Genomic DNA, 25,820 nt, shown 5'->3' with positions numbered 1-25,820 from the left:
TCTTTTCCTCATTTTATATTCTTGCCTCCTTTATCATTGATTAATTGACCATATATGCATGGGTTCAGTTCTGAGCTCTCTATTCTGTTCCATCGATTTATGTGTCTGTTTTTGTGCCAATACCATACTGTTTGGATTACTCTAGCTTGGTAGCATAGTCTGAAGTCAGGAGTGTGATACCTTCAGCTTTGCCCTTCTTTCTCAAGATTGTTTTGGCTATTTGAGATCTTTTATGGTTTTAAACAAATTTTAGAATTATTTATTCTAGTTTGGTGAAAAATACCATTGGCATTTTGATAGAGATTGCATTGAATCTGTAGATTGCCTTGGGTCATATGGTCATATTAATAATATTAATTCTTCCAATCCATGAGCATGGTATATCTTTCCATTTGTTTGTAATGTCTTTAATTTCTTTCATCAATGTCTTGTAGTTTTCTGAGTAGAGGTCTTCTACCTCCTTGGTTAGATTTATCCCTAGGTATTTTATTCTTTTTGATGCAATTGTAAATGGGATTGTTTTTTAATTTCTTTTTCTGATAGGTTGTTGTCAGTGTACAGAAACGCAACAGATTTCTGTATATTAATTTTGTATATTGCAACTTACTGAATTCATTTATTAGTTCTAATAGATTTTGGTAGCATCTTTAGGATTTTTCTGTGTATAGTATCATGCTCAACAAATGTTTATTAATTGAATTAAATTAACCAACCTAGCCTTGATAGAGCTCCTAAATACCATGAGTATGCAAGAGAAAGAAAAGGCATGATTCTTGTCCCCAGGGATCAGAATTAAATTAAGGAGATGAGACTATCACTGTGACCTTTAAATAACACCCTTACTGGCCTATCCAATCATTTCTCAGCCAAACAGCTGCTTGGGAGGGCAGCTAGGAAGGGGACCCCAGAAAAACTCCTGAGAAGCAGAAAGGGAGTCACCTGGCACCTGGAGCCAGAAGAAGGAACCAGAAAGACAGGAACAAGTGTTGGAAAGATGGGTCTGCTGACTGCCATGTTGCCAGGGCCTGGGACAGATGCTAGGATAAAGTCCACAGACGGCAATTACATTCAACAGTTCTAGTGATGGAGAAAGTGCTCCCACCTCCACACTAAAGGCCACCCCTGGAGGCTGGGGGTAGGGAGCAGGCACCTCCAGGTCAGCGCCACACTGCAGTGAAGAAGAGGGACCAGACTGGCTAGTCTCCAGCCCTAGGACCAGTTTTCCATAAACGGGCAAGGGGAGGGGTGTCCTCTGTAAATGGTAAGGTTGGTGCCACAAAGGCAAAAAATCTGGGAGCAGGAGCCCACCACTTACTTCCACACCTTGCCCACCCTGGAGAAGTTGGAGTGTCTCAGCCTACCCTTCCCCCAGGAACTTTGCCAAGGGATGCAAGTTGATGGCTGCCACCAGCTGGTGTCCACCCATCATTCCCAGAGCATCTCTCTAGACCCTGGGGTTCTCCATTTTAGCTTAGGTCTTTGGTCTAGATGATCAGCAGAGAGTGCCAGTGACACACATGCCTGATGAGGTCTGATGACACTGTCAGATCTGTCAACATTTACTGAGCTCCAACCATGATGCAGCCTCTTGGGCAGCTTCCTATCTACATGTCATCTGCATTTAAGCCTTACTACTATAAGGTAATTAATTATTCATCCCCACTGTATAGATGAAGAGACTGAGGTTCACAGGAGTCGTGCTCCTTGCCCAGAGCCTCCCAGCCCAGGAGTGGCAGAGCCAGGCACGGACCCTTGCCTGTCTCACTTCCGAGGCTTTGCTCTTGTTGTCACACCACTCTGGCTCCCAGATATTTTTGTGGCAGTGTATCAGGAAAAAGTAGTATGATTACAATAGCAGTCTGCTGGCACATCTGGAAGAGGCACCGCACTTGTGTGATATCCTTGTAGACAGAGAACATATACGCTGTTCCGGCAGGCAGGAGAGTTTAGCCCTGGGGTCTCACTCAGTAAGATGGCTGTAACTAACCAGCAAGACAACAATTTATTTACCAAATCCTTATGCACATAACAAGCCGTTGCTGTCTAATTAATGTTGCCATTGATTGCTTTGTTAAAGGATAATTAAAGGTCTAATGGTTACTTGTTGCTGGTATAGAAAATTCCTATTTCTCCCAGGAGCTAATCTTTTCAAGTCCCTAGATTGCTAGTAGTTTTAACTAAAATGCGGCTTTGAATCTGAATGTCTGTTGACATCCTCAGAGGCTCTCGTGCAGTCAGGATGTCTCGTCGAGGACTAGAGGTGGCTGTATGTAGCTTTGTCTGTGGCCGGATGATTCCAGGGTTTGCTCTTCAGTTGCCGTGACTGCTGTTTTCCCAGGTGCTTTGGAGAAGATGTGTGTATCAGCCTCCCCGACGTGGATGCCTACGTGATGGTGCTGCAGGCCGTCGAGCCCCAGATCACCCTCCATGGTACGGACCGCTTCTGGAGACCCACTGCCCAGTTTGAAAGCGCCAAAGGGGTGACCCTCTTCCCCGACATCAAGATTGTGAGCACCTTCGCCAAAGCCGAGGACCCCGGTGACTTGAAGACCACAGGTACAGGCGCACACTGGGTTGGGGTGGGTGGAACCTTAAATTCTCACGTAAAGTATGATTTTCGTCAATCACACTTCAGGACAACTGAGGTATTGTTCATCATAGCGGGGTAATTTATGATAACGGAACAAAAAAGCCTGGAAACAATGCAGATAAATAACAGAGAGGAATGAATGGCTTAGCATATTGTGGTACCCCCATAGAAGAGGTATGATGTTGGAGGGAAGGCAATTATGCCAAACAGTAAGTTAAAAAAAAAAGCAAGATGCAAATTACAGAGTAGCTACGTGTAGAGTGATCGCAACTCTGTCAAGAAAAAAAATATGTAGAAAAATGCCCAGAAGGAAACACACCTAATGCTAACAGTGATATTCTCTGAGAAGCAGAAAAAGAGCCAATTTGTTTCTGCTCCCCTTCACTTCTCTACAACTGCAAAATGTTCTGTAGTAGACGTGTATTATTTTGGTAATGAGAAGAGAAGTTAAAGAAGCATGAAGAAAAAAATAGAGCTGCATCTTAATATATACCCCGTAAAAGTCTCCTTCAGCAATATCACTCTCAACTCTCAGGGAACGTTCCAGTTGCTTTTTCTAACAGTTTCATTGTCAGGAGGGCTGTTCAGTAAAAGTAATTTGAATTGTCTGCCAGGAAGAAACACTGAGTTGCACTGAAGCTACATTATATTCGGCTGGTGGGGGGAGAGGGATGGAAGGATATGGAAGGAAGGCAGGAAAACCTGGGGCCCAGATCTACGGGGGGAATACGAGTTTGAAAACCATCCTTTGCTGCCTCCTCCAAAAGAATGTTTTCAACTCTCCCTCTCCCCCTCCCCCTCCCAAAGCAGCTGCTAACGATGTGCTAGTGCCAGTGGGCCTGAGTTCCCGAAGGGCTGCTTCTATAATAATCCTAACTACCCACTGCCTTAAACCACGCTGGTCGCCAGCAAATGGGATGCCTGGCAAGACAGCCCTTCTTAGCTCACAGAAATAGATGGTGTTATACCACCTGTCTGGGCAGGACCGTTTCCCAGTTACACTCCAAGATGCATTAGGTCGTGTGATCTTCCCTCTTGCCCTCATCTGTGGCTAATATCAGACAGGAGAAGGAAGGGCCTCCGACTGTGGTGGCTGCAGGCCGTAGCTGAGAGTATCTGGATTCCCCAGGCCTGACATCAGCCTATAGACAACACAGGGACAAGCAATTATCTGGGTCCACATCTCACCTTCTGTTTATGAGAGGTGCATGCAGACTGCATAGCCAAGTGCCCGAGAGCTATTGTTAGTACTTTTTAAATTTCACTTATATCGTTGTAAGAATAATCATTATTATGGGTGCCGTAAACAAGCAGGCTAATGGCATCTGCCACCCGTGACCCTCTCCACCACTATCTTCTGCCCTCATCGACTCATTCTTTGTGCTGTTTCAGTACCAATGACACCACACCCCTCTCTCCCTCTGTGTTAGCTTACATGTCTACTCACTCTCTAGCCTTGGTCTGGAAGGTCCCTCTCTGTCCCGTTCCCCATTATTGCTGACAAAAATCTCTACCTTCAACCCCTCTTCCAGAAGACCCCTCCACCCTGACCCCAGGCTGGTACTGTACACGCCCAACCACTCTGTACGCTTCCAGCCACTAGCACTCTCTCTCACACACATTGGCGAGCCCTCGGTGGTGATTATCTGTCTATTAAACCAGAGAAGGATCTCCTCCAGAGCCCAACTTATTGATTTGCCAGTAAGTCCCTGAGCCCAGTACAGTCCCTTCAGCACAGTGGGAATCAGGGAAACTGATGGAAGATTCTGTCCATATGCAAGCGCAAGAGAACGAGAGAAAATGGTGGGGTGAACACGGCCCCTACCTAGGGTGAGCAATCAGTCAGCAGTTGGGCCATAGGAGCCAGGATGACCCAACCTGACCTGACAAGAGTACGGCTCCCAAGAAAACCCAGAAACCACAGGCCATTTGAAAGAGAGATATATGTGTACCATTATTAATGACAGACTTCGTTAAGTGTATATTAATGTGCTTTTAGATTTTGCCAATGCTACACGAAGCCATTGAGATTGGCAAGCATTTAAAAAGTAAGTGTACGAAATTATTTATAACAACATATATCCATTGAGAGCAAAAAATGTTTCTGGTATCCCTTAAAAATTAAACAAAATAAAATAATTATTTAAAATAGCTCTCTCACTTTTTGTGAATCCTTTTAAAATTTGTTTTCATAAATGTTTTATCACGCACAAAATACACTAGTCTGCTTAATGAGTAAATATACTTACTTAAATGATCTCTAGTTCACAGATTTTTCAATAAAAGCCCGCAAGATCAAAAATATTCGAAGACCACCGGCCCAGAGGTTGAGACTTTCACCAAGTGTGGGATCAGAAAGTCGTTGTTGCCATCCAGCTCCTCCCCTGTTGTCTGTGTGACCCCAGGCAATCCACCCCACCCCACCCCATGGACTGTCCATTCCCCCATCAGTGAAATGGGAAAATAGTAATAGTACCCCCTCTAGTGTCTGTCTGTTAGGATTTCCTTTGCACTGTGCCTAGCGTATAGCAAGGACTCCATAACTACTAATCACTTTTATTTTAAAGTAGGATTTTCATTTAGGACTGCCAACCTGTCCAGCATTCAAATACTCAGACACTCCTCTGGGAAACTTGGGGTCATAGTATCAGGCAAGGACAGCTAGGCTGTCCAGGAACCAGAAAGACAGGAACAAGGGTGGAAAGATGGGTCTGCTGACTGCCATGTTGCCGGGGCCTGGGACAGATGCCAGGATAAAGTCCACAGACGACAATTACATTCAACAGTTCTAGTGATGGAGAAAGTGCTCCCACCTCCACACTAAAGGCCATCCCTGGAGGCTGGGGGTAGGAAGCAGGCACCTCCAGGTCAGCGCCACACTGCAGTGAAGAAGAGGGACCAGACTGGCTAGTCTCCAGCCCTAGGACCAGGCTTCCATAAACTGGCAAGGGGAGGGGTGTCCTCTGTAAATGGTAGGGTTGGTGCCACAAAGGCAAAAACTCTGGGAGCAGGAGCCCACCACTTACTTCCACACCTTGCCCACCCTGGAGAAGAGGATGGAGTGTCTCAGCCTACCCTTCCCCCAGGAACTTTGCCAAGGGATGCAACAGCTTGCCAACTAGACTAACCAAGTTACTTATTTAATTATATCACCAGTGCAGCTGCACTTGAGCAATGTGTCGTCATACTGCTCCATGCCAGCCCCTCTGATACTGAAGAGTTAGTCATGCCAAGCGCTTCTGCCCTTGAGAAGCGCAGAGTCCACTGGGAGAGACAGAGACACACACCATGACCACGCGGGGAAAGCTATGAGCGCCTGGTGGAGGGGCACTCATCTCTGGTCCCAAAGGAGACCAATCCTTCTTGAGCATCTATCCTGTGCAACACATTGTTCTCAATCCTCTCAATGCCCTTACCCTCTTTACAGATAAGCAAATTGAGGGGTAGGTGGTTTCTCTAATACTATACGGCTTCTCAGGAGCAGCGCTGGTATTCAAATTCACATCTTTTGACTGCTGTGTTCACGCTCTTCACATAAATTCGTGCCGCCTCAAGGGCTGCCTAGACATCCGTCCGAGCAGTGGAGGTGATATTTGGGATCGCCCAGCCTCTCCTCCTGACCCAGCCTGAACCTGGGGTTCAGTCACAGAGGAGGAGGAGGAAGTGTCAGGACCATCACCTGAGCTGTCCTCACTCCTGTGTTTTCCACGTGTCTGTCTTCCCACAGCCCCCAAATCAGCAGTTTTTGAAGAAATGCTTCACAACTTAGATTTCTGTGACATTTTAGTGCTGGGAGGGGACTTGGACCCCAAACAGGAGTGCTTGGAGCTCAACCACAGTGAGCTCCACCAGCGACACCTGGACGCCACCAACTCCACGGCCGGCTATTCCATCTACGGTAAGGCCGTGCTCTGTCCTGCACCCAGTGGTCCCTTCTCAGTGGCCTTGTCCAGGGAGTCATGAGTGTGATGGTAGCTCCATCTCCTGTGGAGGTGGGTCAGGAGGGAACTCTTGACCTCAAAGCGTGGACTTCTAGCCCCTCCTTTGGCGAGCTACTCCAGTGTCCTGGGGACTTGGCTCCCGTTCCACTCCTGGGGAAATCTGTAGAAACTAAGCAGGTGCCTGCTCTTATCATGTTTGATCTCAGCAAGTATTACAGCAATATTTGGCAGATTGAGGCCAAACATTCTGGTCAGAGCCCAATCTAGGTGGAAATTCTGTGCTTCAGTTTAATTGGCTCCTTAGAATGTCTGCACTGGCACATTGTCTGCCCCTAAACACCCTGAGTTCTTACCCTCACCGACTTCAGGAGACCCACACCGCCAGCAGCTGCAGCCTGTCTCCCCAGCCCCTCTTCTACCTTCTTATGACAGGTGTGGTCTCTTGACACAGGTGTGGGCTCCATGAGCCGCTATGAGCAGGTGCTACGTCACATCCGCTACCGCAACTGGCATCCAACTGCCCTGGAGGCCCGGCGGTTCAGGATCAAGTGCTCGGAACTCAATGGGCGCTACACCAGCAACGAGTTCAACTTGGAGGTGAGTGAGTCCTGCAGTGGCGAGGGAAGCCCCAGCCCGCCCATTCATTCACTTCACTTATTCGGGAGAACTGCCACCACTGGTCCACCAGCCACTCCCGGTCCACAGCATCTCTCCCTGCTCTTCTCAGGTCAGCGTCCTCCATGAGGTCAGAGTCTCAGACAAGGAGCATGTCAACCACCTCATCGTGCAGCCGCCCTTCCTCCAGTCTGTCCACCACCCAGAGTCCCAGACTAGCATCCAGCGCAATTCAGGTAGGTCACCTGGGAGGAGGGACCTCAGGACACCGGGTGCTGATTGTGACTCAAGACCATCCACTCAACAGACAGTTAGGGTGCAGCAGCCAGAGGCGCCCAGAACTGAAGGAGGTGCCCGGCCGTGGAGAAGCTATGGGCCTGGCTCTGAGGCACTCACGGCCTCAGGAGGGAGCAGGTCAAGTACACAAGAAGTTATAAGAAATGTATAATAGCAGATGTTCTACAAAGGGCTGGGGTAAAATTTTGCAAGTCCTTTTAGACCCAACTCAAAGCTACATGCTGTATGTAGCCTTCCCTGAGCCCCTCACACATGCTTACACACACGTATGCACCATATTGCAAAGTCTCCCACCCTTACTTCTGTTCCAGTACCTTCCATATTGTCTTCCTATCTGGCGGGCACTTCTGTCTGTCCCGACTGAACTCCACAGTTTCTAGCTCTCGGCGGGAGGGGAAGGGGGCTGCCCTATACTTTGATGGAAAAAGCAAGAGATCAAAGAGAATGTGAACTTATTGAGCACCTACTATGTGCCTCTGTGGAAATTCACATAGATGGTTTCATTTGCTCCTCACAACTACCCATGGGATAGGAATGATGAAGTCTACTATATAGATGAAAAAAGTGAAGCCCAAACAGAGTAAGGTTCTGACCCAGAACTCTCCAACTGGGCAGTGTAGGGCAGATTTTAACCTACACGTGGATGTTTCAATTGTGTTCCATCCCAAGGGTGAGCTAGTCGCTTGCTCACCACGTCCTGCGAATTCCTTCCTCATTGCAGTGGTCCCGAGCATTGCCACGGTGGTCATCATCATCTCCGTGTGCATGCTGGTGTTTGTCGTGGCCATGGGCATGTACCGGGTCCGGATCGCCCACCAGCACTTCACCCAGGAGTCTGAGGCTGCCAAGGAAGCCGAGATGGATTGGGATGACTCGTCACTTACTATCACGGTCAACCCCATGGAGGTAACAATCCTCTCGCGGGGGCTGGGAGCTCAGAGCGGGATGCTTCTCCCCCACCCAGCTCCATCCTTCCTGTGCCAGAAGCCCTGCCCAGCTAGCCCTGCCCCACTGGTCCTTCCCTTCTCTGGGCTCCTCCAGCCCTCTCAACCTGCATGAGCCACACTTACCCACCAAATGCATTCACTGCTTAAAAACATGGGAATTGCTCTCACCCAGCAAACAAAACCAGACATTTCTTAAGGCAAGCAGTCACGTGGTGTCTGTCCCTGGCCTCCCCCGTAGTATTTAGCTCAGAGCTGACTCACTCTCAGGGACTCAGTATTGAATTTTTGATTAGCTACCAGTATAAATTAGATGGCTTTGCTCCATCTGCCTGCAGAGCTCACTTAAAGACTCAGAATATGTTAATACAAAAACCCAAAGGTAATACCTGCCATTTATTGAGCCCCCATCACTCCAGCACTGCTCGGGGTCCTCAATACGCACCACCTCACTTAATCTTCCCAGCAACCTGTGAAGTGGGAGTCACCCTCCTCATTTACCAAGGTAGGACCAACTCAGAGAGGGAAAGTAAAGTACTCAAACTCCCAGAGCTGGTAATGGCACCACCAGTATGCAAACGCACGCCTGTCTGATTCTAAAGTTATCTTTCCAGTTGGCCATCAGCCCCCAGAATCCACCCATGAGTGTCCAAATGCCCCTGACCTGGACATATGACTATCAAGAAAAGCCACTTCCGTCGGGCCCTTTGGTCTGCCCATGGCTGCTGGGTGGGGGGAAAGGCAGGAGTAAGAAAGCGAGGGAGTCAATGGCCATCAGGAGGAGTCACTGAGGAATGAAAAGAAAAGTATCCCAGCCAGTCCCCAGTTTCCCCGCCTCACCTGGCCTCCTGCTCCAACTTCAGAGCCAGCGTGCCAATGCAGGTCAGCTCGTCCCAGCATGTGCTGTAGGTATAGGGCTGAGCGCACCACTGTGCGGACCCCAGCATTTCCACCTTCAAAGAGCTGAGCCTTGGGCCTAGGAGGCAAGATCATTATGCCTGGAGCAGTCTGAGTACCCGGCCAGAGCGTGCTCACCAAGGGCTAACCTGGCAATGCCTGCAGTCAGTGAAGCATGAGCAGGGAGAACCTTTGGGGCTGTCCAGGGAAGATTTCTTGGAGCCTAAGAGAGGCCTTGAAGAATGAGTAGGATCTGGGGGAGGCAAAGGTAGAAGAGAAAACACTCCAGAGATGGGATGTAGACAAGCATGGGCTCACATCTTTTATGGCTGCTTTATGAACTCAAAACATAAATCCAGAAATAAGATTTGACTGGAATTGCCAAAAAGCTGGGGGGAGATGGAGGGGACTGGAAAAGCGTGGGGTAGAGCTTGAGGACCCAAGTCCGGGGGTGAGGGGCAGGCGTGGAAAATGAGGACCGTGAACTTTGTCCTTCTGAAAGGAGTATTTTTGAGGGGCGGCACACCTGAGTCTTGGCTTAGAAGACCTTCTGCTCCCAGAGACATGATTTTCCCACCTGGAAGAGCGGTACAAGCTTAAATGCTATCCTCGCATTGAGAAGCAAGTCACTAAAGACTTGGAAACCTATGTAGATAGGTTTCAGAAATGCCAGAAAAAAAACTCTGGTCCGAAAGCCTCCCTGAATGATGGATGGGATCGGCTTAAATGTCCAATGTTTAAAACACAACGATTTACCTTGAGTTTGTGTCTTGGAATTTGCCATTGCTTGTCTTTGTCCTTAGCCCTCCGATTGGTCTTTCACCAAAGGACTTCCCTTCCAGAAAGCCCATCTCCCGGCCCAAGGGTTTAGCATCAAGGGAAGGAGTTCCAAGGGGCCCTAAATGTCTCCTTAATGGAGGGAGAAACTTAAGCTCCAGCGTGGCTTCCGTTTGATCCCTGATGAGCGTTTCCCTTCTCTCCCTGCCATCCAGAAACACGGAGCCCCAGGGCGTGGGGAAGATGAGACCGAGGAAGAGGAGGAGGAGGAAGACCTAAGCTCGAGCAGCAGCGACTCCGAGGGCAGTGGCGAGGAGGAGGAGGAGGACGGGGTGGGCAGGGGCAGACACGGGCAGAGCAGAGCCAGGCAAGCCCAGCTGGAGTGGGACGACTCCACCCTCCCCTACTAGTGCCCCACCGTCTGCGCCCGCCCACGTGTCCCTTCTGGAAGCCCCGCCCCGATGTACACCCCAGCCTATCACATCGCCTCTGATTTCTATGACAGGTCCCGGCAGGCCTTCCCCAGCATCCTGGAACCCACCCTTTACGCCTTGGGTACTCCCAGCCCTGGGGCGGTTCCCAGAAGCCCAGCGTCATCCTCACTGGGGACTTCAGGGGGGACTTTGTCCTGTGGCCCCCACTTCTCTTGCACTGGGCTCACCCAGCAGCCTGTCAGTGGATCCGTGGGTACCGTGTTTGCTCTTCCCTGCAGGGGAGAAGTTCAGCCTTTCTGTCGCTCCCCTACCTGGGCTCCACGTTCTCAGGGCCCTGAGGTTCCAACCCACTGTGCAGGCACTGACTCCGCGGTGTCTCCACACCGACCATCAGGTTCTTCGCACCTGACTCTCCAGGCTGCTTCCTACAAGCAGGATGGTCAGACTCCACACACCCGAGGTCTAAGTCCTCAACACTTCAAAGGGACGTCCGTACCGAGGTGGAATTAAGTTTGCAGGGAAAGGCTCGCCTAGGCTTCCCCCACTGCTCCCCACCGCCACACACACGTGCTCTCCCATTTTGGAGGGCCTTTCCCTTTGTCCTTTTTGAGGCCACAGAAGCTCATATGAAAAGTCCAAAACCAAGAACAGGCCCTTGACCACAGGAGGGCCTGGTTCCAGCCAAAGTTCTCTGAGAACCTGCCTTCCTGGCAGCCGCTGAGACCCACGGTGCTGCCCTGCTGGGGGCTCCCACCACACGACACCATGAGGGCCAGGAAGCATTGCACACAGCCACTGCCCTGGGTGACAGCTGTGACAAGCCTACAGCCAGGGATCAGAAGGAAGGGCTTCATGGTGGACGCAGAGCTGGGTGACAGGGTGGCTTGGCTCTCCCGGGCCAGAGGGAGACCCCAAGGTTGACAAGGCTCTCACTGTCTAGTCTTAGGGTCCCTCGTCCCCTAGTTCACAGTTTTGCCTCCTGAAAAGATACACTCCTCTTGGATGTTTTGGAACAAGCATGAACTGCGCTGAGTCTAAAATAAGAGTTTGGAGATTTAACTGCTAGAAATTAGAAGCATCTTTGCCATAATAACAGCTTCTTTCTTCTTCTCAGAAAAGGAGCAATGCTTTGGGTGGAGGGCAAATATATCCAAAAACCATTTCCTTCTTTCATTCTTTGTTTTAATAAGGAAACCTTTTCTATCTCCATCTTAACATGGACACTTTTGGAGGAGAAGTGTTGCTATAGTAACTGGTCTGTGATCTTTTCTGGCCGAGAGCATAGCAGGCAAGAGCTAGGGCTGTTAGAGGACTTCCATGAGGCTCTAAGAACATCTTTGTTTCGAATGTCTTGGGCTTTTTTTGTCCTCAGTATGTATGATCTGTCCCCTCTCTCCCCTACCCCAACCCCCAGCCCATCCCGTACTGGCACGGGCACAGAGCTGGTCCCAAGGCACAGGGTATTCAGGTTCAAAAGAAAGTTCGGAATCTGTTTATCCTACTCCCTGTGTCAGAGAGACACAGCTACTCTCCTACTCAGAGAGAGCTTAGGAAGGGGGACCACCATCAATGTCTTTTAGTCTGACCTCCACCCAGTGAGGATCCGTGACAGGTCTTTGCAACCTTCTGATTTGAGGAAACCACCTTAGGCAGCCTTTTCCTTCGCCTAAAGTGTTTTTGCATCTGTTTCCTCCTTTGAGCCTCACAATAATCCCATGAGGGAGTGGGGAACGCCTGTTGTTAGACCCATTTTCATGACGAGTGAACTGAGGTTCAGAGATTCAACATCTTGCTCAGAGTCGTTCCGAGGCATAGACAAGACGGGACTCCCCACTCCTGGCCCAGTGTCTACCACCCTGATTCTACCTATTCGTATTCACGCAGCTAACAGGCATTGCTGAGGACCTACTACGTGCTAAGCGCTCTACCAGCAGCTGTGGGAAAGGGAGAAAGCGGAAGAAGCTCCTCCCTCAGAGGACTTGATAGGTGCAGAGGAGAAACAGTCAGGCATAGAAATCATACAAGAGACAAATGCAGAGGGAGGGAGAGGAGAAGTCACAGGAAGAAGAGGGACACATTCGCAAACTCAACCCATGCTCTGATTTTCCCCTCCTTAGAGGAGACGCTGGCAGAAGTTTGGGGTTTTATATTCATTGAATGGAAATAGACACCTCTGTGAATTTTCCCAGTCAAATAGCCCTTTTCTATCAGGCAGGGTCTGCGCATCTACAAGGAGAAAATCTTGGATTTTTAGTCCTCACAGTCCCCTTAGTTAAATAAAAAGAGACTTTTTAGCCGGGCATTTAGGAGCTAACAGAATTCTTCCAAAATTAAGGCAGTAAAATGAGTACTGTATTTATAGGTTTAAAGCCAATTCTTTTAGAATTGGATTTTGATTTAAAACATTTAAGTCCGGTGTTCATGCGAGCGCTTTCTTCTGCTAGGTCTTTCGGTCTGGCTGCGGTGGGGAAGGTGGTCTGGTGCCCTCCACCTGCCTGCTATGGCTACATCACTTATTCACGGCTCAGTGAGCTGCTTGGGGCATGTGAAACCATTTCGTGAGTTTTTCAGGGCTGGGGTGGGGCGGCAGGGGGAGGGAACAGGTGAAAGTGGAGCTTGGCCAGGGCAGCAGAGTTGATTCATTTGTGACTGGACTCATATGTAGAGAAACAATGGGGTCAAGTCCCCTTGTTTCCCATCGAGCCCTTTCCATTAACTCCTGCCGTGGGAGGTCAGCCTGCATGCCAGCCCCAAGGACAAGGCACTTGGAGTGATGCTGCTGGGTCAGTGGGCACTTATCGTGTTCCCAGCACCCTGCTCAGCGCCATGGGTGGGAACAAGAAGGGGCGACTATATAAAAGTAGCAGAAGCTTCGGGGAGTATCCAGGTGAGTGGTAAGTAATGCGATCTGCCCTCTCGCAGAGATTCTAACCACAGGTGGAAAATGCCATTCACAAGCCCAGCGTCGTCCAGGCTCCATCTGCTGGCATCTGGGAACCAAAACTCCCAGATGGCCAGATCCCCTGTGGCTTCTCGCCCAGACATCAGCAGCAGTACATGTACACTTGCACCGGGGGGAACAGCTGACCAGTTTGGCCACAGGCCAGACCAGTGCTTGTCTTGCCAGGTGGATGACCAGATCCTGCTCTCTGGAGGTTGAAAATACATAGGCGGGAACCTCTCACGTGACTCAGGTGACAGGGAGGAAGCGAAAGAGGAGCTTGAGGTGGAAGAAGCCAGTACAGAATGAGTTGCCCTAGTGGAGTAAAGCAATCAGCTCGTTGGTCATCAGTCTTAAAGAACAAGAAAAGTACATTCCAGTAGGTTTAATCAAATGCTATAAATCTGACCAAGGCCCCAGTTCACCCAGCTACCAAAAACGTGAGTGGGTTCTGCTTTCACCACCTCTTTCTTGAATGTACACAGCCATGCTATCAAGCAGGGCTTAGCCCACCCAACTCTGCTTGTAGCAAAGGCTGTGCCTGGCGGACCTGGACCCTGCAGGGAGATGGGCTCCTGAAGGGGAAGCAATGTCCTCTGTTCCTATACAACAGGGACTGGCAAACTTCACCTGTAAAGATCCAGTTAGTAAATACTTCGGGCTTTGCAGGCCATGTGGTCTCTGTAGCAGGTATTCGACCCTGCCACGGTAGCGTGAAATGAGCCATGGACAATATGCTTAAATGAATGGATATGGCTATATTTCCCAAAAAACTTTATTTATGAACACTAAAAAGAAGCAGGCAATTTGAATTCATATTGTTATCACATGTCACAAAATTTTATGACTCTTTTGATTTTTATTTTCAAGCATTTAAAAATGGAGAAATCTTTCTGAGCCCACAGGCCTTTCAAAAACTAGCAGCCGGCCAGATTTTGCCCAGGGGCCATGGTTTGCACACCTCAACCATGTGTGTGGGGAAAGCAGCCTTCCAGCTGCCAAGGGAAAGCAGATTACTATCTTAGGCCCTCCCATCAGCTACCCAGTGGTCTTTGCCTCCAAAATAAACAGCAAATAACACCACAGTCCTTAATTAAGCTGTTTTTAAAATCCATGTTCCAGGGGGAAAAACAAAACCAAAACCAAAACCAAAAAATACTTATTGCTCGTTGAATTGCCTCAAACGCAGGCAAGCATTCCGCAAGAACTGAAAGGCTTGGGTCCAGGAACCTGCTGACTGCGGAGTACAAACCCCATTGAGCTAAGGGCTAGCTCCCAGGCCCAGGGCCTTCCCCCAATGACAGCCCATAATGATTTCTAAGCAGGAATGTTCATTATTTCAGACTGATTTCCATTCAGCCCTGCTCATGCCATCACTCTAAAAATGATCTAAAAGTCTTGTGACCGTTTGAATCAATACAGCATAATCAGTAGAAAGCCTGCCCCGGCACACTTCAAAATTAGCATTCTTCTTGGCTGTATGATTCAATTTTAGCCAAAGGAGGACTTTTTTCTTAACCGTCCTCTCATTTAAATTAACCAAATCAGTTTTACAAAAAAGTGAGAGAGCTGGTCTAATCCTCTGAAAAAATTTACCAGTGCAAAGTAGATGCTTTTCAGGGAAGATCATTCTGAGGCCTTTGGGGGACCCCCAAAGCCTCCTGCCATGTACTCTGGCAGGCTACGGATGCTACACCATTCTCTAGCTGCATCAGACATTTATCGAGGCTGACAAGCCAAAGCCCTGGGCACAATTTAATTTTCATGGAACCACTTTCCGTTGTCCAGCTGTAGGCAAAGGAAATGAGTAATGAAAGTTTTGAAGTCTACTCCAGCACCTTCATTTCCCTGCCTTTATTTGCTTTACTTTATGCATTTATTCTGTACCTGCTTTATAGATCTTGCTCTAGTTTTCCTTTGGGCACCAACCAGAAAGAAGAGTTAGTTGACTTGGTAAGAAGTGGGTTAGAAGCCAAACTTGACTATCCCAGGGAGACAAAAAGAGACAGAAGATGACACCTCCACCAGCACCCCAGAAAGCAATCAGACACCCCCTGTATGCCATCAGTGAACAGATGGGATTCCGTGTTTGTAGCTATGTTCAATGTAATTCAGCAAACCCTTGCTCAGCGCCCGTGGTGTGCCACACCCGGTGCCAGGAATGGGGAAGGGAGGATGGATGAGTCGTGGCCCTGCCCCTGAGGATCTCCTAGTCTTGCAAGCTGCTGGAATGTTCCCTCTGCCCTGCTGGAGGCTGTCTATGAACAGTCAGGACTGGGGGGACAGAAGTTTGGGGTTGGGAGAGGGGGGATAACTTGCTCTGGCAGTTCTCCACCCTAAGTCAGGTGGTAGGTGTGATTCTGGGAGCCCTGCCACACATTGCTGAGGCCAAGTGGAGAACTTTCTAGGGAAGCAGGCAGTGCTTCCCTATGCGTTTCTTAATTCCACCCCAGGCTGACTCGGTTCACCTGTTGAGGGAAGCCAGTCACCCTGCCTATGGGGCAGAAATAACATGGCCGAGGTCTAGGATTCAGTGAAAGCAGCCAAAGGAAGTTCTTACATACCAAGAGCAGGCAGCCAGACGTCGGAAGTTAGGAAGGGTAGCCCAGATCCAGGGATCAGCATGAAGGCCCACAGCCATGGAACAGCCTGAGTGAGCGAGCACCTCGGAGGCCCCAGGCCAGAGCTGGAGAGGGAAGCAGGGCTGACTCCGGAGGACCCGCTGCAGGTTCACACCCCACCCTGTGGAACCCAGGTTCTCAAGGTATCCTTGGACCAGAGCAGCAGCAGCACCTGGGAACAAATGAGAAATACAAATTCTCGGGCCCTGCCCAAGACCCGCTGAACCAGAAACTGGGGGTGGGGTCCAGCATCTGTGTTTCAATGAGCTCTCTGATTCTGAAGCAAACTAAGGTTTGAAAACCACGGATGTAGAGGATGAGAAGAAAGATTTAAGCTGGCATTGGGAGCAGACGACTGTTAGCAAGATAAGAAAATAATTGTGTAGTGATGAGAGGGGGCCAAACGGACTGGCCCACCCCCACCCCGGGCCCTCTAGGATCTAAACCACGCTCTCTGAAGCAGTGGTTTCAGAGAACCCTGGTCCTACTCCCAATTCCACTCCTCCCCTGGGGCACGAGCCACTTCCTGCTGGTCTGGCCCCATTCGTCCTGGAGAAAGACGCAGCCCAGGAGAAGCCGTAGTGAGGTCACCCAGCCCTAGGGAGGCCACCTTCCAGCTTCCTATAGGCTGAGCAACCTCCTTCAAGGCTGTATTTTAAGGGGAAACAATTAAACTGCAGCAATGACCCTGCGTCACCAGGAGAACTGGTCTCCACACAGCCTCTATGCTGGTGGAACCACCCAGGGCCCGGCAGGAGTGGAGCGGGGTCAGTTAAGGACACTGCCAGGTGACTGCAGCATCGCTGTGTTTGTAATGAGACTGACGCATGCAGCGTCACCATGCAGGCACTAAATTGGATGGGGAATGAATGGCTTTTCTTGGAAGGGCACTAACTCACTCTGGATGTTACTGAAATTAGAAAACAAAACCCAGAATCGAACCTGCAGCCTTCCCTACAGACAATGTCTTGGCCCTTGAATTTCTACAACCTGCAAAGGTGCCAGGTTCCACCAATGTCCTTTTTCCCCATCAACCAGATCCCTAAGGTCCACTGATTATTGATTTGGCTTTCCGATTTATGGCTTAAACTCTGTGAAGGTCCACCAACCTTTGGAAGGAACTAGTTGGTGCCCTATTAGTCATTTACACCTAGCTGTGGGGTACAGAATCTGTCTTCGTGTAAGGATTTCTGGGAGTCAGAGCGCTGGGGTGCTGGGCCTTGGGGTGGAAGCATAGAAGAGAAATGGGCTGGGAAACAGCCCAGATACATGGCCTGGGAGACCCAGCATCTGCTGTTTAGTTCCTGTGAACCTTAATCCCCTCCTGATCAGACTCAGTACTGGTCCTGTCAGCCATCTCCTTGCTGAGTCCTCCCAAATGCCCCATAGGACAATTCCGTTTCTCCAGCCCAGCTTGGAAAAGGTCTTTTGATTAAATGCTCAATCTCCCGAGACCACAGAGATCATATGGGGAATAACTCATCTCTAACAAATTAGAACATACTAACAAGAACAAATAGGGCTGCCCAGTTGCGTGCTGGGGAGAGAGCGTGGGGAGAACTAGCCGGACCCAAGAGGGGAAGGTATAGTGTTTCTTCATGTCGCTGAGATCCAGAAGAGTTCTCATTTACAGCCTGGCCTCTCTTTGTGAATTTTCTCATGAAACATTTCTCGCCCAAGACCTTAAGGCCATGTTATGTGTTTCCCTGAGGTTAGTCACTTATCACAAAGGCTCCTATGGGACAAAAGGACGCAGAGTGGGATGGCAGAAAGTGGACAGAGAGGCATTCTGTAGTTCTGGACACAGGGTGGGTTTTGTTCTCGTTGGCAGGCAGGATAGGGACACATTGTGGACTGAGGGTGAGAAGCTCAGATCCATCCAGGACACCACGTAGAGTGAGTGAATAAGGGGGAGTGTTCATTGGGAAGCCTGGATACGGGTGAGACACACGCGGTGTGCCACTGGGTAGGACATACCAGCCATTTGCATTTGCCAGAAACACCAGAGAGAGCCATGTCCCAATACCAGCTGGTTCCTTCCTGCCATTCTGAGGATCAGGAAGGAGCTGGTACCTCTGGACCACTGAGCCGACACATCCCCAGAGTCAGGGTCTCACTCCATGAGAACTTCCAGTTGAGTGAAAAGGAACCACAGCCCTCATTTCCCAGATGCCTAATGGGGTGCCTGACCAGGGCACTGGGAAACATGGTTGTGTGAGGCTAGTATGGCTCCCCAACTCTTGCCTCCTCTGCCGTCACAGGCCTCCTCCTCAAAGCAAGAAGAGGGTCTTGTCTATCGCAACACCCTGGGTGGCTAGCAGGGCAGCTGGCCCACCACATGTGCTCCATAAATGCTGAAGTAAACAGCAGACCAGAGATCACTTAACTTCCATGAGTGCATGGGGTTTGAAAAATCAAGATGCTCCAATGGAGGAAGACTCCGCCATCTCTTCTCTTCATGTACAAGTTCAGGTCCTTTATAAATGCAGGTGGAGGAGGATGGAAGTGCATCCTTCTCCATCTGAAGGGCAACAGTGGAAAGAGAAGAGAGTGGGGTTGTTTGGAGAGGGACCCCCTCCCAGCTATAACCTGTAACAGGAGCCCTTAGGCAAGGAGCAGCGGTAGGTGGACCTCCACGAGACCACTTGCTCCTCCCCAAAGTCATGGGCAGCATCCGAGGAGAGAAAGCCGTACTGTGTTAATGCCCCCAGCCCTGTGCTGCTCTCCAGGCCCTTTTATCAGATTCACTGCAGAGGAGATTCATCAAGATGAAGCTCAATCCCCAATAGACTAATGAAAAGAGGGCAACAGACATGAGAAGAGCCGAAATGCAGACAGTGTGTGTTAATCACAGGAAACAGAAACACGTCGGCTCTAATGTCTGTTTGCTTTTATCTTGAAATGAAAATGCATCTCTGCTGCCAAGACCCTTTTTCCTGAGCATTTCAGTACAGAAATGGGACACACACACACACGCACACACATACACACATACACACACATATGCACACACAAACAAAATTGGAGGGTTCTTTTCCCCAGTGGAAAGAGCTATCAGAGAAATGAGCCCACAGGTTGTGTCTATTTGCAGAAGCAGAAAATCGACCGCAAGTCTCAGCTACAGGCTCCAGCCCCCATGTAGAAAAGGGAGTGAAAAGGATGAGGAGACATCAGTCCTTGGGAAGGGTTCGTTAACAGCTCTGTGATGGGGGCCTCCACCTGTGCCTGGGGGTCACAGATATGAATACAATGTGCACATCCACCCCTGGAGACAAAAGTACATCTGTCCTGGTGCATATGGAATGCAAGGATCTGGAGCCCCTGCCCCAGCCCCCAGCTCCCTTACACGGCTGCAGAGGAGCCTCTGGCAGATGGGATTGATGGGATTCGGGAGAGGTCATGCCCATCTTCACTAGTCAGTTTCAAGGGGTGGAAATAAAGCAGAAGCGTTTTGGAGGTCGGTAAGCTAGACCAGTAGCCAGGGCTGATCACTCAAAAAGCAAGAGAAGAGATTGAGGGGAAAGGTGACTCAGAGTTGGAGAGGGAACAGGTAAGGCTGTGCAGGAGTGAGAGCAACAGGGACACCCTTCACCGGGGAAGCCAGAGGATTGCTCCGGATTGAAAGCCATATCCAGATTTCAGCCAAGTATGGGTGAGTCTGGCCATATGACCACAGAGGCAGTCAAATCAATTGCTTCCAAAGTCAGAGCTGTTTGAAGGTGATTTCAGTTCTTCGTTGAACTAGTCATGATGGATCAATCCACCTGATTGCTTCCAGCCTGACCTCAGTGCTTCCAGAACCGGTTGTTGGTGGACTCAGATGGACAGGCTCAGAATGAGATTGAAGAAAACCAGTTCGTGTGTTTGTTTAGAAAAGAAATTGCATGTAGAAATCAGTTGTTTTCAAAGAAATCTGTAGGGATTAGAGTGGGTGTGCTATGTTATTGGCATGGGCATTATGTCAGTAAGGTAAGAGTCAGAATGAGTTTGTGGGACATTCATTTGGAAAATTAATATACTAAATATAAATTCTCAGAGACAAGTAGCTAAGGACAGCTAAATATATGTGTCATATACATATCTATAATGCAGAAATAAGTGAAATATAGAATGTAGATGTCGATGGTTCCCATTTTAAATTCCTTAGAAGCCCTGGTTTGGAAGTTAGACTTTTTCTTATTGTTGTTTACTTCTAGCTCTCAAAGCACTGGAACAGTGCCTGGCACATAGTAAGAGTTTGCTAAGCGTTTAGAAATTGATGGTCCAGCTTGTCACCACTCAGTAGACACTCAGTAGTGTCACTATACCCCAAGTTAAATGAGCTGCAGAGAAGCAGGTCGGCCACATCCTCCTCGTAGATCATCACAACTGGTTGAGGAAAAGCCTTTGTGGATTCCCAGATTCGGTGCCGTGTTCAGCCAGCTGCAGGTCTTGGGTCTGGCTCTCTGGTAGTGATCAGTGATGGGCTGTTACATTAAGTGAGTTGATCCCACTTAAACCAAATCTGCATAACTTCCAGCAAGCTACTCCTACAGGGAACAGGGCTGGGGGCTCCCCTCTTATTGCCTCTGCCATTTCCTAAATACTCAATGAGATTCTGTTGAATTTTGCCAACTTCAGTTCTGGAACTAAATGTAAAGGTTCTGGGCTCAGCCAGTCTGAAAGGTCTAGCAGTTCCTTCTCTCTGCCTTTCCCTTCTCCCTTATCTGGAGATGCCACCACCATTTAGATACCTTGGATGGCTGTTTCTTCCCAGCTGCCCAACCACAGTGTGTGGGGAAAAGGTCCGGTGAGCTTTCCCTCCTTGGAATCTCTGTGGTGTTGACACTACAGACAGAGGAAGGACGAGCAGCATCATTTTATAGAATCACCTTAGATCACTGTTACAGTCTGGACAGTTCCTGCCAGTGTGGCCAGAATGCCTCTCGCTGTGGCCGTCTGTATCTCCGTGGCTGGGCCAGTGTGTACCTGACACATGTCAGACTTCTGAGATCTTCCAGCTGCCTCAGAGTGAATTCTTTCAATTTAAAAAATGTGTTTATTTGCTAAATATACTATTGTGTGTGTATGAGTGTCATACAAGGCAAACTCTGGACTATCTCGTTAGAAGGATGTTGTGTGTTTATAGCATATTGAATCTAATTTCAGGAGAGCACACTATCAACTTGCTCAATGAACGGGGTTGCCCAGTCACAGAAGATCAGAGAAGATGCCCTTTCACACCCCTACCCTCTCTCCGCACCCCTCCCCTGCCTATTGAGCTGTCCTATCCACTCTAGGCTGACACAGAGTGAGGGGCACCGAGAATCAGTATGTATATAAAGATATAGGAGGAAATAAGAACCATCACAGGAATCTGCTGGGCTTCTTCCCATGACTGTGATCTTACCCATGTTTGAATCACAAACTTTAAATTTCTAACAATTCAGATTCTTGCCATTTCCAAGTAATTTGTTAAATGCCTATTCAACACATAGACAGATATTTATTTTCAGCCTTGGCTTGTAAATGTCTACAAACTGATTCATGTTGGTGGTCATTACGACACTTTCTGTGAATTGGTGAATAAATATGATTTTCGAATTTCACAGTAAGGATGACGTTGGAGAGTTTTTATTTTTCAGACTATTTGATGAAGTAAGATGGCAAGAACAGCTTTAGCTGGGTCACTATTCTCTGGGGCTCTGTCCTAAATCCATGCATGGGGAAGAGAGGGACGTGGGACATGAGGGGTGGTGACATGGCAAATTGGCCGCTATCCGGGCTCCATCAGGGCACCCTGTTACCCCCAGAGCTGAACTCAGCAGCACTGTTACTGGAGACCAAAACAAAGGTGAAGCTAAGGTGTTTATTGAGCACCTACAAAGCGCTGGAGCTCAATGTGTGTAATCTTAATTAAGATGAAGAAGATGGGACCCAGAGGCGCTGGGGGCATTGCGGAGGGCAGGTGGGGCTGAGCACAGCTCTCTCTCTCTCTCTCTCTTAGCCTGTTCCTTCCTGCTCCTCCATTCCTGCTGACCTTCCCTTACGCCCAGGTGCCGCCCAGGGCCATCTAGCCCCTGAAGCCCACTGAAGATGCGCTGCCTCCCCCTCCAAAGCTGGTGGGGATCCAGAGCACTTCCCTAGGTTTATGTGAGTCACAGGTACAGCTGCCTCTCCCTCCTGATTCATATTGGGCCCACCCAGGGGTTAAGTGTTACCTTTTGCTTCCAGAGAGAAGGAGGGAAAATTCAAACAAAGTTTTCTTGGAGGTGTTGGCGTCGTGGAAGGGATCCGCATTGCACATGACACAGCAAACGCCACCTATAGGCGCTGTCATTTTTTTTTAACTCCTCTGGCTACCCTACTCCAGCCATGTGCCATCTGTCTGCCCTCTCCACCCTTTCCTTCCCTACCCCTGCTCACATCTCCCCCATCCTTCTCCGCAGTAAAAAAAAAAACAATTTCCCTTCTTTTTCTCTTTAACGAGCAGCTTCATCATCTTTTGTTCATACCCTGGTCTCCAGCCAAAATCCATGCCCGTCTTTCTATCCCAAGAAGTTCATCATGATCTTCTCCCAGATACAGATTGTTCACACCCTAAGAGGAGCTCTTCTGCCTCATGTTAAGACAGCATGTTTATCACATCGAACTATATTTTTCCTATTACGTCTCAGAGAGGCAGCAAGAAGACTGAGAAGGCTTTGTCTGTTTGAGAGTCCTTCTATCTTCACCTGCATAACACACACACACACACACACACACACACACACACACACCGCTATCCTTGGGCTTCTCTGGAGCCCAGTGTACAGGGTCCCTGACAGTTCTCACCATTCCCTTATTCCCGAAACAATGGGACCCATGTTCTTGCTGTCTGATAAATAGACTCTTCATTTTCTTTCGGTGCCTATTCCCTCCTGTCTCTTTCAAAAGCATCCCTTCATCCCTCGACCTCCACAGCAGCCCCCTCCCAGCCTCCCTCTCTGACTCTGTGCCTGCATGAGACCGAAGCTCTGCTGGGAGGTGTCCTCCCAAGCTGACAGGCTACAGGAACTCTCCCTTCATATACAAGGCCCCTGGAGCTCCAGGGGTTCCCCCGTCCCTCAGGGCAAACAAGTTAGATTCTTTTTTTTTTTTTTTTTTTAATAAATGTATTTATTTTTGGCTGCATTGGGTCTTCGTTGCTGCGCGCGGGCTTTCTCTAGTTGCGGCGAGCGGGGGCTACTCTTCGTTGCGGTGCGTGGGCTTCTCATTGCGGTGGTTTCTCTTGTTGCAAAGCACGGGCTCTAGGCACATGGGCTTCAGTAGTTGTGGCATGCGAGCTCAGTAGTTGTGGCTCGCAGGCTCTAGAGCGCCCGCTCAGCAGCTGTGGCACATGGGCTTAGTTGCTCCGCGGCATGTGGGATCTTCCCGGACCAGGGCTCGAACCAGTGTCCCCTGCATTGGCAGGCGGATTCTTAACCACTGCGCCACCAGGGAAGTCCCAAGCTAGATTCTTTAACCCGAAAAGGTCCTGGTTTATTGGGTTTGAATATAGGGCTTCATGTTAGGTAAACCTCATAGAGGGTCCATGGCAAAAACTTACAAACACCAACAAAAACCAACTTTTAAATGACTCAACTATGGAGAAAAGTCCCAGTCAGAGGTTTCATCTCAATCAGATCTGTGTTTATGCTCTAGTGGAGAACCTAGAGCATAGATAGGATAGAAAGGGCTCAGTGAAAATTTATGAAACTGAACTGAATTAAACCTCAAATCCAAGGTGCTCCATGACCTGGCCCAGCCTACGCTTTCACCCTTGTATCACCCAGTTGCCCAACAGGAATCCTAGGTCTTGGTATTCCCAAAGCACATGGTGAACATTTCTGTCTCCATGCTTTTGCTCCTGTGGTCCTGCTACCTGGAATGCCATCCCTCCTCCCATAGCCAAGACCATGGAAATCTGATCTCTGATAGGAAGTTCCACTCCCGAGCTCCAGGGCTATTGATCAGTGATGCTATCCTTGATTTCCCCAGTGGAAGAGGATCCTACCACCCTCTGCACCCTGGAGCGTGGCCTGCCTTATTGTAAAGTGTCCCGAGCGGACAGTGGGAGGAACAGGGCACAGGACTTGTTGTTCTAAGCCGAACTCAGATGCCTGCAGAGGTAAAGCAGGCAGCAAAAGTGAGCACAGCTACCTGGATGGGGCCTTCAGTGTAAAGAAAAATGTGTGCAAGTCCAGAGGGGTAACTGCTCCTCAGCCCCAGCCAACTGTCTCAATGCAAGGATGGTTGCCCATGATGGCCAGATCTTCTGATTTTCTCTTTCAAGATAGTCAGAAACCTGTGCTTTGATGTGAAATCTGCCAAATTTTAAATTTTGGCAACGAATCCCTATGTTTTAAAAAATCCTGTATGGGGCTTCCCTGGTGGCACAGTGGTTGAGAATCTGCCTGCCAATGCAGGGGACACGGGTTCGAGCCCTGGTCTGGGAGGATCCCACATGCTGCGGAGCAACTAGGCCCGTGAGCCACAACTACTGAGCCTCCACTCTAGAGCCTGTGCTCCGCAACAAGAGAGGCCGCGATAGTGAGAGGCCCGCTCATCGCGATGAAGAGTGGCCCCCGCTTGCCACAACTAGAGAAAGCCCTCACACAGAAACAAAGACCCAACACAGCCATAAATAATAAATAAATAAAATTTTAAAAAAAAATCCTGTATGGACCGCCAAAAATGGAATAGCAGGCTGACTTCAGGACACAGTTGACCATTTTGTGACCTCTATTCTAGACCATATTAGTGTGGATCAGGTGAGTCTGACCCATCAGAAAAACTAAAACATCACAACACCCTTGATTCAGATTATTTGTTCCTATGGGTGATAGCTACTCAAAAATGCCACTGCAAGGGTGGCAGAAGGAGCAGGGCTGAGAGAAGTAAAGGTCAGCCATGTGGATATTCAAAGGCATGGCCAAGGGGCAGTTTCTGGGCAGTGATGCGCTGGCAGATGGCTAACAAGTAGTTTTGAAGGAAGTGGGTCTAGTTTGTAGCATTTGCTGATTCCCATGATGTAAGCACTACCACCATGGCTGATTTTAAGCCACCAACGTGATGTCTCTGAACTCAGAATTGGGAAGAGATGTTAACAGTGGGCTTTTTTGAGGCAGCTCTTGAACACCACTGTTTACAGGTCAGGTATCAAGAGAAACCCAGGAGCACCTTTACCCATGACCTAAGGCCAGGAATTTTCAGAACGTGCAGTGGGAATCATCTAGAAGAGAATATAGGAAAGAGTGTTTCTCAAACCTATTTGACTATGGAACACCTGACCTCCTAAAGCATCCTTGTGACCAGCATTGAATTGGGGAAATGTTGGCTTCAGCCTGAGATAAGGACATGGAGCCCAGGCCCACAGTTCTTCCCTCTGTTAGTGCCTCATCCAGGGGAACCGTCCTGAACCAAGCAGTTAATTTCATCCTAGGCACGATGCCTCTGAGACCCTGCTCCATTTCCCTCAAGACTTATCTGCTCTGACAGCCCACTTAGTATCACGCCTTAAATTTCCAGTTTGTATCCTCTTGATTGGGCTTGTGAAGGCAAGACCTCAGGTTCAATCAGCGTACTTCCAAGGCTAAGCAAAGTTGTGGAGCTCAAGTAAGTAGAAACTGCTGCTGATAGAGGGTGCCAGGCCGGGGGTGTGATGTCGGCAGCGATGCGCTGGCCAACAGAGGGGTGAAACCTGCAGGCTGGAGCTGGCTGGTGTCATGCACGCTGAGATGCTGGGCTGCCAAAGGGAAATGGA

At 49.1% G+C, this 25,820-nt stretch overlaps 1 protein-coding gene across 1 annotated transcript in view; it reads left to right on the top strand.

Annotated features, from left to right (window-relative positions):
• Positions 1-21,651, top strand: part of CLSTN2 (calsyntenin 2) — a 657,417-nt gene extending 635,766 nt beyond the window's left edge. The window contains exons 12-17 of the mRNA XM_082392369.1: positions 2,339-2,556; positions 6,318-6,488; positions 6,983-7,128; positions 7,259-7,382; positions 8,165-8,349; positions 10,277-21,651. Coding sequence (XP_082248495.1) covers positions 2,339-2,556; positions 6,318-6,488; positions 6,983-7,128; positions 7,259-7,382; positions 8,165-8,349; positions 10,277-10,471 — 1,039 coding nt within the window. The 3' untranslated portion in view covers positions 10,472-21,651. The remainder of the gene's footprint in view (positions 1-2,338; positions 2,557-6,317; positions 6,489-6,982; positions 7,129-7,258; positions 7,383-8,164; positions 8,350-10,276) is intronic.
• The last annotated feature ends 4,169 nt before the right edge of the window (positions 21,652-25,820 follow it).

The sequence above is a fragment of the Balaenoptera borealis genome (assembly GCF_965194805.1).
Source record: "Balaenoptera borealis genome assembly, chromosome: 5".
In the NCBI taxonomy this organism is placed as follows: domain Eukaryota; kingdom Metazoa; phylum Chordata; class Mammalia; order Artiodactyla; family Balaenopteridae; genus Balaenoptera; species Balaenoptera borealis.
The sequence above is the reverse complement of the archived record's forward strand: the minus strand, read 5'-3'. Positions and strand labels throughout refer to the sequence as shown.